The following is a 14,233-nucleotide window of genomic DNA, read 5'->3' on the forward strand; positions in this document are numbered from 1 at the left end:
AATTGTAATTACTTCGCCACTACAGCCTATTTACTGCCTTACCTCCCTAATCTTAATCTTATCTTTTGCTTTATCTTGGCCAGGTCGCAGTTGTAAATGTGAACTTGTTCTCAACTGGCCTACCTGGTTAAATAAAGGTGAAATAAAAAATAAAAATATTTTGGCTGGAATTTCTGAGGCTGATAACTCTAATGAACTTATCCTCTGCAGCAGAGGTAACTCTGGGTCTTCCTTTCCATGGCGGTCCTCATGAGAGCCAGTTTCAGTATAGCGTTTGATGGTTTTTGCAACTACACTTGAATAAACGTTCAAAGTTCTTGAAATTTTCCAGATTGACTGACCTTCATGTCTTAAAGTAATGATGGACTGTCGTTTCTCTTTGCTTATTTGAACTGTTCTTGCCATAATATGGACTTGGTCTTTTACCAAATAGGGCTATCTTCTGTATACCACCCCTACCTTGTCACAACACAACTGGTTGGCCCAAACGCATTGAGAAGGAAAGAAATTCCACAAATTAATTTTTAACAAGGCACACCTGTTAATTGAAATGCATTCCAGGTGATTACCTCATGAATCTGGTTGAGAGAATGCCAAGTGTGCAAAGCTGTCATCAAGGCAAAGGGTGGCTACTTTGAAGAATCTCAAATCTCAAATATATTTTGATTTGTTAAACACTTTTTTGGTTACTACATGATTCCATATGTGTTATTTCATAGTTTTCATCTCTTCACTATTATTCTACAATGTAGAAAATAGTATTAAAAATCCTAGATTGAGTTGGTGTTCTAAAACTTTTGACTGGTATTGTATATCTTCTAGTCTTGCAGTGCTTTCCTGTAATTTATGCTGTTGGGGGCTGTGGATAATTTGAAGTACACAATCTCATTGTTGCTTCATCTTTCAGTATTCCCACCATCTCTAGTGTCCATAAAACTTATCGGCAACGACCAGGCCATTCCTAAGCCATGTCTGGGATCCATGTTCACTCCCCTCATCTCTTTGAGATAATGTGGGTCCCATGCCAGACTGGGAGCTAATCAACCTCCATCTCACGACCTAAGGGAATGGAACTCCACATTGAATGGAGATCAAAATAACACTAAAAGATTTAAGGAAAAATCCATACAAACACTATCTTCTGGTGACTTCTGGTGAAGTCCAATATCTTGAAAACCTTTTGGGACTGTATCACCAGTGGACTAATGATCACTCAAGGCATGTTTTCTACCTCCACTGAGAAAATCAAAGATCTGTAAATTATTACGAATGTGACGAGCACTCTGAATGCCAAAGAGAGCTGGCGGTGGTGAATTCAATGTCTGGGATGAGGAGAAAACAGTGATAACAAGTTACTACATGACTTCCTTTGTAAAATAGATAATATACCGCTCTTCACATCCAAAAACTTCGAACTAACAAAATGGATCAACATTTTATGCTTTCATAGTCATTTATGGAACATTTGCATATTTTTCCCAACTCTGAGAGAACAGGTTTTCAATTAACAAAATACATCTAAAATACTTTTATTAAATGACGCAAAATGATCACTTAACATGAAAGATACCTTGCCCCCATTTAAAATAAACATTTGCATTTAATTCGAGCCAGTCAAAATACAGCAACATAACATGACCAAAACCACACCCATTATTTATTAACTATTGGTTACAGCGAACTGTGCTGATTGAATAGTTGTTAAAAGGTTCCAGCATGTTATACATTCGAGATTTTTTCTATGTTTAAGTATGAAAATCATGAAAGTCTTGGAAAAACAACATTATTTACAAGTAGGATGAGGAAACACGTGCTCAGACAGATGCAGACGAACACAAAAATCTAAAGGTTTGGGGTGGTTAGCACACTCATTTCCAAACCCCTTGCACAACAACCTGATGATTCATATGTTGAACTAATAAATAAACACTAGGGCATGTAACTTAATTCATTGAAATTAACTGAATGACTTGTGTGTATGCATTATGAACTAGGGCCCTGTGTTTTGGTTAATCATGTCACATGACCTGGATTTCAACCATTATTTAAAGCTTTTTCATCAAACTTTTTATGTCAGATGCATCAGCTCCATCCTTAGACAATTTGCTTTCATTTTTAATCTAAATTCTGGAAAAGGCTAAAAAGAAAAGGTTAAAATCCAGGTCATGTGACATGATTAACCAAAACACAGGGGCCTAATTGTGATAAATCATATGGTCTTGGTAATATGACTAATCACTTGTTCTGAATGGGGTGAATTGAAGGTTGAATATCTCTGGTATGAAACGTGATGTGCAGTCTAGAAAGACTGTGCTAAACAAGAGTATTTTGATCGAACACACCTTGCGACCAACCCCTAGCAGACCAATATGATCAGTTTTTGACTGATCATTAGTCTAAGAAACTCACCAAATAAGGATAGAGTGTCAACCTCAGGAAAACAAACCTTACCATTGGGTTGAAACAATCATGTTGCGGTTACTGAATATGAGAAAATTAAGTGTTTCTATTCAAATATTTTGTAAGCATATGCTGAACTCTTCCACTGGGGCTAGAAAATAAGTGGAAGTTCTTCTGATTTGTGTACATGTGCATTAATAGTTTGCTCCTCTGTATTAGTAAAACTAATCCAATGAGCCCTTAAGAGGACTGGTAGAACAGAGCTTCCGACTTGAACACAATGTTAAGGAGAGGAAAGCCAGTGAATCACCTCCTTGCAAGAGATCTTTGCATATATCTGTATTTCTAGAGAGTTTTAACGTGTTAAAAATGTTGGCTGTGGACAGAGGGTGATATATGACAGTAAGAGACAGTCTTGGTCACCAGTATCCACAGTCCTCCCCCAGCCTGTGCTTTCCTGTCCAGCAGGCCAGGCCAGAAGGTAGAGGCCCCCTCTCTGTGTTAGCCATCCATCGCCTCCACAGCACCCTTCAACACCACCACACAGCCCTCAACTGCTCCCAGAGGCTGTGACCCTCCCCCATGTTGGAGGTGCTGTCTGTGGGTCATGGGGATGCTGGAGGGGGCCGCATAGGTGGAATGCGGGAGTAAGTCAAAACAGTGTGCAGGGGTGGTAGCGGTGGTGCTGTTGTGTCTCAGTTGGTCTCGTAGGAGGAGAGCAGCGCAGCATCCACTGGCTCCATGCAGGAGGGGCAGGTGAAGGAGCGCATCAGCCAGTCATCTATACAGTCCATGTGGTAGATGTGCATGCAGGGCAGGAACCGGATGGGGTCTCCATACACAAAGTCCATCATGCAAATCACACACCTGCACAGATGGGGAGACAACGTTTGTATCATATGGGATTTAGAAAGAGGTTGTATCTACCTACTTATCCTATGCAGTATTTTCATTTATTACAAATTGACATTCAGCACCAGTAGTGTATCGGGGCAATTCCACCGTAACAGAATTACATGACCAGTTTTTTCACTTTAAAATGTATGACAAACAAACAAAAAATATTTCAAAGTTTAACAAACCATACAACTACTTTGATCAATTTCCGTAGAATATTTTACAAAAACACATTTTGTGGAAGAAATGTACAGGTGCCAACTTTGGTAACAGAATTACGGTAAAATCTCCCTCAGGTTTTTAAGTGACCATGTTTTTACAAAAACTCTTAAATATATGCCCGAATTAAGATTCAAATATGTCTGCAGAAAGAATGGGGTGTCAGCTATGACATGACACCTTGAGTTAGAAAAAATATATTTTGGGCTTTCAACTACATTAAGTGAAGTGGATTAACACCCGATAACATATTTACGGTAACGTAATTATATCATGGGTCCCGTATCTGTATTACACAGCAATGCATAATTATGGATATGAATGTCATTCTCCTCATGTTTCACATGTTTGGACATCACAGTGCAGCACAGGTGAATAGACTGCAGTACAGTACAGCACAACACAGCAGAATAAAGTAGAGTAGGGTAGAGTTCAGTACGGCAGAGTTCCGTATATTACAGTAAAGTACAGTATAGTTCAGTGTACATAGTGTACACTATAGTAGTGTGCTCTACTGTACAGTATTGTACTGCACTTTACTCTACTGTAGTGCACTATCTTGTACTCTACTGTGCTCTACTCACTGTAGTGTACTGTACTGTGCTCTACTCACTGTAGTGTACTGTACTGTACTCTACTCACTGTAGTGTACTGTACTGTACTCTACTCACTGTAGTGTACTGTACTGTGCTCTACTCACTGTAGTGTACTGTACTGTACTCTACTCACTGTAGTGTACTGTACTGTGCTCTACTCACTGTAGTGTACTGTACTGTGCTCTACTCACTGTAGTGTACTGTACTGTGCTCTACTCACTGTAGTGTACTGTACTGTGCTCTACTCACTGTAGTATACTGTACTGTGCTCTCCAAACTTGTGAAACATACACCTATGGTAGGTTCAGATTGGGTCCAGTCTAGTCTGTCTGTGGACGTTGAAATCAAGGCCAGGGTGGACTGACCAAATTGCAACTACTTTTTAACATCCATGGGCATCCGGTGACGGTCACTGCTCAGTGTGAGGATGCTGGTTACGTTCGATGGAAAGAGAGGGAGATCATGGGTAAGTGTCAGTAAGAGCTAGGAAAGGTGACAAATGGAGAGTGAGAGAGAGAAGCAGAGAGAGAGCGAGAGGGAGGGATGAGTTGTCTAGACTCAGACCGTTATAACACTCTTGGTTTGAGCACCAGATGACAGAAAGAGAAAGAAAAAACAGATATGAGCTGAACATGGAAGGGAAGAAAGTAGCAGGGGACCCACCTGTGATTTGTGACTATTATGATTTCCCATTGAAGCCGATTCAGTTGCAGTAATTACATTACAGATTTGTTTGTAATTCTGTTACCGATTTGGTAACAAAATTATGAATTTTAATCATTAAAGGGATACTTAGAAATTTTGGCAACGAGGCCCTTTATCTAATTCCCCAGAGTCAGATGAACTTGTGGATGCCATCTTTATGTCTCGGTGTCCAGTATGAAGGAGGTTCGAGGTAGTTGCCAACGGTCTTTACATCAACATTGTGTTTTGATGTATTTCTAATTCCTTATTTGACTTTTTCTGGAAGATGTTTATCCAGAAATTACTTTTGCCAAATATTTAAGATGGAAAATGGTTGAAAAATGTATCTATGGCTTCATTTCCCCAAAATATAAACTCTTAGCTTTCATTTGATAGGCTCCCATGAACTTCACGTGTTGGTTCTCATGGGGTCTTTTACATGGAAATACCCGATGTGCATGTGCATGCAGAGGTAATGCAGATTCTCATTTCCATTCAGTACGAGGCACATTAATGCAACACAATTACAACATAAGTGTTTTAATGCTTGGAGATGTGTTGCGTTTGAGTGCTGTTGCCGGTGGTACTCACTCTCTGATTTTCTTCTCGGAGCCGTCCCTGCTAGCGTCGTACACTCCCTTGGGGAGGTGGTGTATGAGGCCAATGCGTTGGGCAATGCGGACCTGCTCCTCCTCTGTTAGCTGGCTGGCCAGGCGGGCCTGACTGGGCGTGGGGTGGTACACTGGCACATAGGGCTGCTCCTGCATGGGCACAACAACACATAGGAACTTGCACTTAGAGGCCTGAGAATAGGCCTAGGTAACACAGAGGGGATTAGTGAAAACACCCACGTTGAAAAACCCTTGTTTATTGTGAATATAACGTACAAGGCCATTACACTGTTTTACATTCAAACGACCAAGTTATGTGTTGACTGGAGTAAAGAGCATCACTGTAGTGCAACTAGAACGAGAATATTAGAGGTGGTTTGAAATTATAGAGCCAGCAGGTGGCAATCTTTCCCAAGTCAGAGAACTTTCACTCTAAAAAGGGGAACATGGGCGGTTCAGTTCAAATGACTGTAATTGAGAAAATGCAAGACAAAGTGTCCTATTTAAATTTGTTACCAATGAAAGGAGTGATTGGCAAGGGCAGCGTAAACTATTAAGCCGTGTTCACGTTGGACCGTTTGAAGTGACTCAAATCCTATTATTTTTGCACATCCGATTCCAGTTTGTTATTCTTCCTGCAGTCTGAACAGCCAAAAAGCACATAGAATCAGATATTTCAAGCCACATTTCAAACCACCTTCGTAAGTGGTTTATAAGTCATACACAAATCTGATTCCTGGCCATGCGACTTGTCAAATCTAATTTATTTGCCCTCAAGTGGTTTTTAGACTGTTATTTGGAATATCTTGTTGCTTGTTAGCTACTCTGTTGACAGTTTGATAGGAACATGTGGTTGCTAAATAGCTTCTTAATTGTTTACAAGCAAATAAGTGAATTTGCTAGAAAGCTAAACAGCTACAGCTATCTAGTTGACTGCTGTGGACAGCCAAAAAGGACTCGTTTGAAAGTTATCCTTTGAGGATTTAAAAGTGTTCTTACACTATGATTTTGAACATTCAAAGAAACTGGGAAACATCCATGGCAGGCATTGTTGTCACCTTAGCTTGCTACATAACTGAGTGAGCACCACCACCAAATCAGCTTACACCCCTGCGCACACACCCGTCGTTACTATGACAACTAAATGTAGCCATGTCAGCAAATGACTGCTGTCGGAACACACACAAATCTGATTTGGCCACTTGTAGCTTGCTGTTTGGACAGTCAGTATTCCAAAACAGATTTGAAAAACAAAACTGATTTGAGCATTAAGGCCTGCAGTGTGAACAAGGATTTAGTTTAGAGCATGTAGTCAATGTCTGAAGCCCATGTGAGGGTTACAACCTCTAACAGAGTCAATCACTCGTACATACACATCAGCGGTCAAATATAGTCCCATATCTGGCCTCCTGAGTGGCGCAGCGGTCTAAGGCACTGCATTGCAGTGCTGAGGCACCACTATAGCCTCGGGTTCGATCCCTGGCTGTGTCACAGCCGGCCATGACCAGGAGACCCATGGGGCAGCACAGGATTTGGCAGGACGGGATTTCCTTGTCTCATCGTGCTCTCCTCTCCTTGTGGTGCTGACTTCGGTCGTCATCTGGACATTGTTTCCTCCGACACATTGGTTGGCTGGCTTCTGGATTAAACGAGCAGTACGGCTTGGCAGGGCCGTGTTTCGGGGGACGCATGGCTCTCGACCTTCACCTCGCCACAGTCCGTAGGGTAGTTGCAGCGATGAGACAAGATTGTAACTACCAATTGGCTATCACGAAATTAGGAAGAAAAAGGGTTCAAAGTAAAAAATAGTCCCATATCTAACACATATAGTTCAGATGACAAAAATCATTTAGTCAGATACTCCACTGTGTCAGACCAAAAAAGCCTGCATGATCTATACAGAATAGAAGCAATTCAGACCGCATATCTTGTTGGCTGGTTGGCTGATGGTTGAGAAGCGAAGACGTACTCGTCACATGAAGTCTAAATTATGTCTGAAGTAACACCCAATACTAATCCTCATTATGAAGATATAAATGTCAAACATTTTTCTCTGTTTGAACAGAGAACATTTTTCTCTGGTGCTGATATTAAAAAGTTGTCATGCATGACTAAAACAGCTCCACTGAGCTAAGAGTGTTTACGTTTAATTATACATTAGATTGCAGACTATTTTTGGCAATTTTGTCCTTTTTATACTTACCAGCTAGAATGCTAGTGTTGCTGTAGACTTCCAGTCATTGAATGCTAGCTAGCAACGGCTCCAGAAACGACCTTCAACCTTCTTTCAAACTGCACACAGACCTAATAAATCATACCCATGAGTTCATCTGACTCTGGGTAAGCAAGAAAAAAGGGCTTAATTGCCAAAATGTCGCACTATCCCTTTAAGGTTCATTACACTATTTACAGGGACTTCTGAAAGTATTTACACGCTATGACTTTCCACATTTCGCTGTCTTACAGCCTGAATTTAAAATGTATTCAATTGAGATGTGTCACTGATCTACACACAATACCCCATAATGTCAAAGCGGATTTATTTTTATGTTTACAAATTAGTAAAAAATGAGTATTCAACCCTTTTGTTATAGCAAGTCTAAATAAGTTCAGGAGTAAATATTTTTATGATGACTACCTCATCTCTGAACCCCACAAATACTGCACAATTATCTGTAAGGTCCCTCAGTCGAGCAGTGAATTTCAAACACAGATTCAACCACAAAGACCAGGAAGGTTTTCCAATGGTTCGCAAAGAAGGGCACCTATTGGTAGTTGGGTAAAAATAAATAAATTAAAAGCAGACATTGGATATCCCTTTGAGCATGGTGCAGTTATTAATTACACTTTGGATGGTGTATCAATACACTCAGTCAATACAAAGATACAGCCGCCCTTCCTAACTCAGTTGCCGGAGAGGAAGGACACCGCTCAGGGATTGCACCATGAGGCCAATGGTGACTTTAAAACAGTTGCAGTTTAATGGCTGTGATAGGAGATAAATGAGGATGGATCAACAACATTGTAGTTACTCCACAATACTAGCATAAATGACAGACTATAAAAAAGGACACCCCTATACAGAATAACATTTTTCCAAAACATGCATCCTGTTTGCAATAAGGCACTAAAGTAATATTTAAAACAAATGTTGCAAAGAAATTAACTTATTGTCCTGAATAACAAAGTGTTATGTCAGTGGCAAATCCAGCAACACATGACATGGCTGTATCATGTTATGGGTATGCATGTCATTGGCAAGGACAAGGGAATTTAGGATAAAAAGAAACACGAGCAAAATTCTATAGGAAAACTGCTGCTTTCCAACAGACACTGGGAGACAAATTCTCCTTTCAGCAGGACAATTAGCTAAGACAAAAGAACAAATATACACTGAAGTTGCTTACCAAGACGACATTGAATGTTCCTTAGCGCCCTAGTTACAGTTTAGACTTAAACATCGGCTTAAAATCTATGGCAAGACTTGAAAATGGTTGTCTAGCAATGATCAACAACCAACTTGACAGAGCTTGACTTTTAAAAATAAGAATAAGGGGCTAATATTGTACAATCCACCTGGTGTGCAAAGCCCTTAGAGACTTACCCAGAAAAACACATTAATCGCTGCCAAAGGTGATTCTAACATGCATTTATAAAAAAAGTTTTATTTAACTAGGCAAGTCAGTTAAGAACAGATTCTTATTTATAATGACGGCCTACCAGGGAACAGTGGGTTATCTGCCTTGTTCAGGGGCAGTACGACAGATTTTTACCATGTCAGCTCGGGGATTCCAACCAGCAACCTTTCTGTTACTGGCCCAACGCTCCAACCACGAGGCTACCTCGACTCAGGGGGTTTAATAATTATCTAAATCAAGATATATTTGTGTTTAATTTTCCATTAATTAAAAAAAAGTTAGCTTTTTTCTTCTACTTTGACAGAGTATTTTGTGTGGTTTGTTGACAAAAAATGTACAAAACCCCTTCTGTAACATACCAAAATGTGGAAAAAGTCAAAGGGTGTGAATACGCTCTGAAGGCACTGTAGATATCCAAATCCTGCCAGAAGCTTTGTCTACGTTTTCCTAATCAGCCATAACTTGATCAGGTCCCATCATACGTAGCTTCTAATGTTACAAACATAGTACTTACACTGATTATGAAATCGCCTTTTCTGCTAAGCCATTAGAAATCCTGACTGATCTTTTTATTTGCACACACTGTGTAACACCAGCAATTTTCATAGAGGCATGGCGTGCATGGCAAAGACCTCAATTTCATGCATTTGCAGATTAATATAGCAAGTACTTTAACCCTTAAATGATGTAAATGAATCTCTGCAGTCAGGCCAGGGACAATAAACCTGATGGAAGAATGTTAAATGTTCTTCAATGTGACAATATCTCTACGGATAAGCAGCATAGTGTCACGCCCTGACCTTAGTATTCTTTGTTTTCTTTATTATTTTGGTTAGGTCAGGGTGTGACATGAGTGATATGTGTGTTTTGTCTCATCTAGGGTGTTTGCACTGTCTAGGGTTTTTTGTAGATTTATGGGGTTGTTTCCATCTAGATGTTTATGTAGGTCTATGGTTGCCTAGATTGGTTCTCAATTAGAGGCAGGTTTTTACCGTTGTCTCTGATTGGGAACCATATTTAGGCAGCCATCTTCTTTGGGTATTTTGTGGGTTATTGTCTATGTTATGTTGCACGTTAGCACATTGTTTATATAGCGGTCACGGTCGTCTTATTCGTTTTGTTTTAGTGTTCTTCATTAATAAAGAAGAATGTATTCTAACCACGCTGCGCTTTGGTCTACTCCATACGACGATCGTGACACATAGTTTAGGCCTAATAAACAAAAAATAATCCTATTCCCAATCGCATATTATATCAATTACCAAATACCATTCAATTGGTTTCTTGAACAAAAATATAAATGCAGTGTGGCCTCATGATTTCATGATCTGAAATAAAAGAAACGTTCCATACGAACAAAAAGCATATTTCTATCAAAGCTTGTGCACAAATGTGTTATATCAAGCATATCAAGAAGCTGATTAAACAGCATGTGGTGCGGACAATAAAAGGCCACTCTAAAATGTGCAGTTTTGTCACACAACACAATGCCACAGATGTCTTAAGTTTTGAGGGAGCGTACAATAGGCATGCTAACTATAGGAATGTCGACCAGAGCTGTTGCCAGAGAATAAACATGAATTTCTCTATCATAAGCCGCCTCTCCAAAGTTGTTTTGGAGTATTTGGCATTAAGTCCAACCGGCCACACAACCGCAGACCACGTACAACTATGCCAGCCCAGAACCTCCACATCCGGCTTCTTCACCTGCGGGATTCAGCTGATGAAACAGGAGTATTTCTGTCTGTAAAGCCTTTTGTGCAGAAAAACTCATTCTGATTAGCTGGGCCTTGCTCCCCAGTTGGTGGGCCAGTCTCCCAAGTGGGTGGGAGTGGGACTATCCCCTCTCAGGCCCACCCATGGTGGCGCCCCTGCCCAGTCAAGTGAAATCTATAGATTAAGGCCTAATTCATTTATTTCAATTGACTGATTCCCCCTATGAACTGTAACTCAGTAAAATCGTTGAAATTGTTGCACGTTGAGTAGATTTTTGTTCAGTATAGTTTGTTTCGCTAATTGAACATAAGTGGGGCATTTAAGGAAAGTACTATGTAATAGGAATAACCACAACGGAATCTCCTTGATTCAGGGTTTCGATGGTGTCCATTTATCAGAAGTTCACAACAACCCGTCTAAGCTATAGTCTCGGCCTACTTAGTGTGTGATCTGTGAATCTTCTCAATGGGATTGGCTATGATGTACATCATGTGATATGTGGTCTGCCAGAAAGTGATCTGTCTGTGGTGTGTCTGCATGAACAGAGCACATGGACTTCCCAATCTGTCGTTCTGTCCTCTCTGGGGTTATTTCTGTCAAGAGTCTGGCTGTGAGACCGGAGTTCAGACCAGTTCACTGTCTCAGAGCCCAGTTCAGTCAGATGTTTAGCTCGGCTGCTCGGCCAATTTACAGGAAGCTACAACCAGGTCACAGATTAACTTCACTCTCAAAACCAACAGAGCCTCAATGGTAGTGAGGCAATGATGTAGTGAGGGTATGCATAGTACTGTGTATGTAACCTAAAAGATGGGAGGGAGTCTCAACTCTGAGGGATTAAAGCAAGAACTGTATGACAGAAAATAAGCAAGAAATGAGTGCAGGGTGAAAGCTGGACTTAAAACAACAAAACAGGTTAATTCCTCAAAATGCAACTCTTTTGGAAAATGCTTAAGTCCTCTTTATTTATTTAACCTTTATTTAACTAGGCACGTCAGTTAAGAACAAATTCTTATTTACAATGACGGCTTACCCCGGCCAAACCCGTAGGTCGCCCTTTCACCAGGTGACCTCAGTGCAAATCCAATGGGTTTTGAGAAAGAGGCGAGGAGAGAGGATGCAAAGAATCAAGAAAATTGCAATTAATATTCTCCCATGGAAACCTCACTCAAAGTGGTCATCCAATCTCACCTCAACATGGATCACACACTCAGTATAATGAAAAACAGGGTAAAAGTGCTTTTTCTTTGTACACACATTTACTAATGTTCGAATGTGCATATATATAAAAGTCAGAGTCATAGAGAGTTGGAGGATGCAACATTGTATCTGTACCATTATGGCGTCTGTAAGAGCATGGGCAGCTCCATTGAGGCCATCTCCATTTTGAAGCTTCCCTTAAAGTAAATTGAATTAAATTGACAAAATTGTATAACCTAATAAGCCTAGTCCTTTCTATACAGAAATAAATAAAATCATTCAAAACAGATTACCAAGAAAGCATGATTTGGCCACAGAGGATCTTTAGCTTCTTTAAAAATTGCAGTGTCTATAGTCGGAAGGGCCTGCAATTTTGGTAGCTTGCGCAGCAAATATCAAATAGATGATTGTTGAGTTGCAACTGTCAGTAAAAAGTAGAAAGGCCCAGCTAGGCATATTGCAATATTTTAAAATTCCATTATGGGAAAAAATTGAAGACTAATCTGTGTTTTAGTTCAAAATGATCAACTTAACTGAGAGAACAGTAATAGCCTATCTTATTGGCACCAACGGAGAGCATCGGCCATGTCCCCAGTGAGTGCACATATTCACTCTTTATCATTGCTGGGTCAGTGCCACTTGACAGTTTGTTTTTGGACAATCATTTCCTCCAAGTTATTGTATTGTATTTGTGTCTCTCCTTCTCGTAGACCTATTATATGGATCAGACAACGTTGTTTTTATTAATCTGTCTTCCCTGCAATTTTTTTACTATTAAAAAAGATTCTGCTAATGTCTCCAGTCATATAAAGTGTAGTAGAATTGCATGAAATGTGTTTATAAAAAAAGGACAATTTTTCCTGTGTAAAGGAGAAGAAATGCATTTGATAAAGCCTAGGCCTACTCTACGCCACGTCGCGCTCAGCCATGCATTGACGTTTTTTTTGCCGAACAGTGATTGAGTTATATTATTAACCTAAATAATGACTATCCAATCTACTCATCACATTAGGAATAGAAGGCTATCTTCCGCAAGTCTGCAAATGCAATGATGCATGGTATGCTTTATTATAAAGGTTAATTTTTATGGTGAAAATTAACTTCCCCAAATTTGAACCGCCACCTATGTTTTAAGTTGATAAACTGAAAGGGTGCATACTGCCACCTGGAGTGTGTTGTTTGAACAGATATAAAGCTAAGATGTTTGCTCAAGAGTATAATTCATTGGCTGATCTCTCCTGATGACCTGAATGGAATTATGTGATCCTTCCTTAATAACCCATAGGAGGTCCCACCCAGTTGACTACTTCAAAATGGTGAAAGTCGTCAATGGTGCTGCCCATGCTAAAACAGCCTTTTGGGTACTAGAGTCCTCTTACCTCTTATTGTCAGAGCCCGTCAGACTGAGATGACATCACATTAGACCAATGCGCTCCAGGCACAAATGCTGTCTCATGGGGAGAAGCTCAAAAACTTTTCCTTGATTCCTCATGTCCTCACCACCCAAAACCTATTGGATGAGGTCATAGAGAAGGGACCTCTGACCTTCTCATCCAATGGATTTTGAGAAAGAGGCGAGGAGAGAGGATGCAAAGAATCAAGAAAATTGCAATTAATATTCTCCCATGGAAACCTCACTCAAAGTGGTCATCCAATCTCACCTCAACATGGATCACACACTCAGTATAATGAAAAACAGGGTAAAAGTGCTTTTTCTTTGTACACACATTTACTAATGTCAGAATCATAACATCTCTCAAGCATGCAAACGGTTCAACTTGAAACTTAGTTTTAATAGGTGTAAAGGCCAAACTATTCATATCCGTTAGGCTTTTTGCACTGGGCACTGTATTGTGTAAAGCAAAAGTGAAGCATGAGTGATGAAGTTCCTGTGGGATTTCAGTCACAGTCCCTCAATCCCTTATACAGTCACTCAGTGTTTTTTGAAAAACTGTGACTCAGCATTTAACTAACAAAATAGCCAGGACATCATTTTCAGCCCTGAATTATATTCTCCCTGTCCACTTGTGTGTTAAAAACAGACAGACTGAGAATAAAAGTGTCAGAATAACTTTTCCAGACGAGGTCTGGTGGGAGGCTGTGTGATTAGCTGGGGGTGTGGCGGTGGGGCCAGGGGACGTAGTGTAGCAGTCAGCAGTCTATTTGTACCGGGGGCATTAGCTGGGATGTGACGGCTCAGCTCGGCCTCTCATTTTGGCAGGAAACCCACAGGATGACGAGGAGGACAGGAACATGACTGTCCTTCTCCCTGCTC

The 14,233-nt window shown here is 40.3% G+C and overlaps 1 protein-coding gene across 2 annotated transcripts in view; it reads right to left on the reverse strand.

The window, feature by feature from the left end:
- Positions 1 to 256: 256 nt before the first annotated feature.
- LOC139410184 (ring finger protein 11b) overlaps positions 257 to 14,233 on the reverse strand; it is a 43,698-nt gene continuing 29,721 nt past the window's right edge. Inside the window, exons 2-4 of one of the 2 annotated variants that reach the window (XR_011634461.1) lie at positions 5,388 to 5,557; positions 2,233 to 3,267; positions 257 to 2,027 (exon numbers count right to left, since the gene is read on the reverse strand). Coding sequence is in view for 1 of the 2 variants with exons in the window: in XM_071155640.1 (XP_071011741.1) it covers positions 3,096 to 3,267; positions 5,388 to 5,557 (342 nt within the window). In the remaining variant the exon portion in view is untranslated. Of the gene's footprint in view, positions 3,268 to 5,387; positions 5,558 to 14,233 lie in introns of both variants that reach the window. The other variant, XM_071155640.1, reaches the window with a different exon arrangement.

Source organism: Oncorhynchus clarkii, chromosome 5, assembly GCF_045791955.1.
Source record: "Oncorhynchus clarkii lewisi isolate Uvic-CL-2024 chromosome 5, UVic_Ocla_1.0, whole genome shotgun sequence".
In the NCBI taxonomy this organism is placed as follows: domain Eukaryota; kingdom Metazoa; phylum Chordata; class Actinopteri; order Salmoniformes; family Salmonidae; genus Oncorhynchus; species Oncorhynchus clarkii.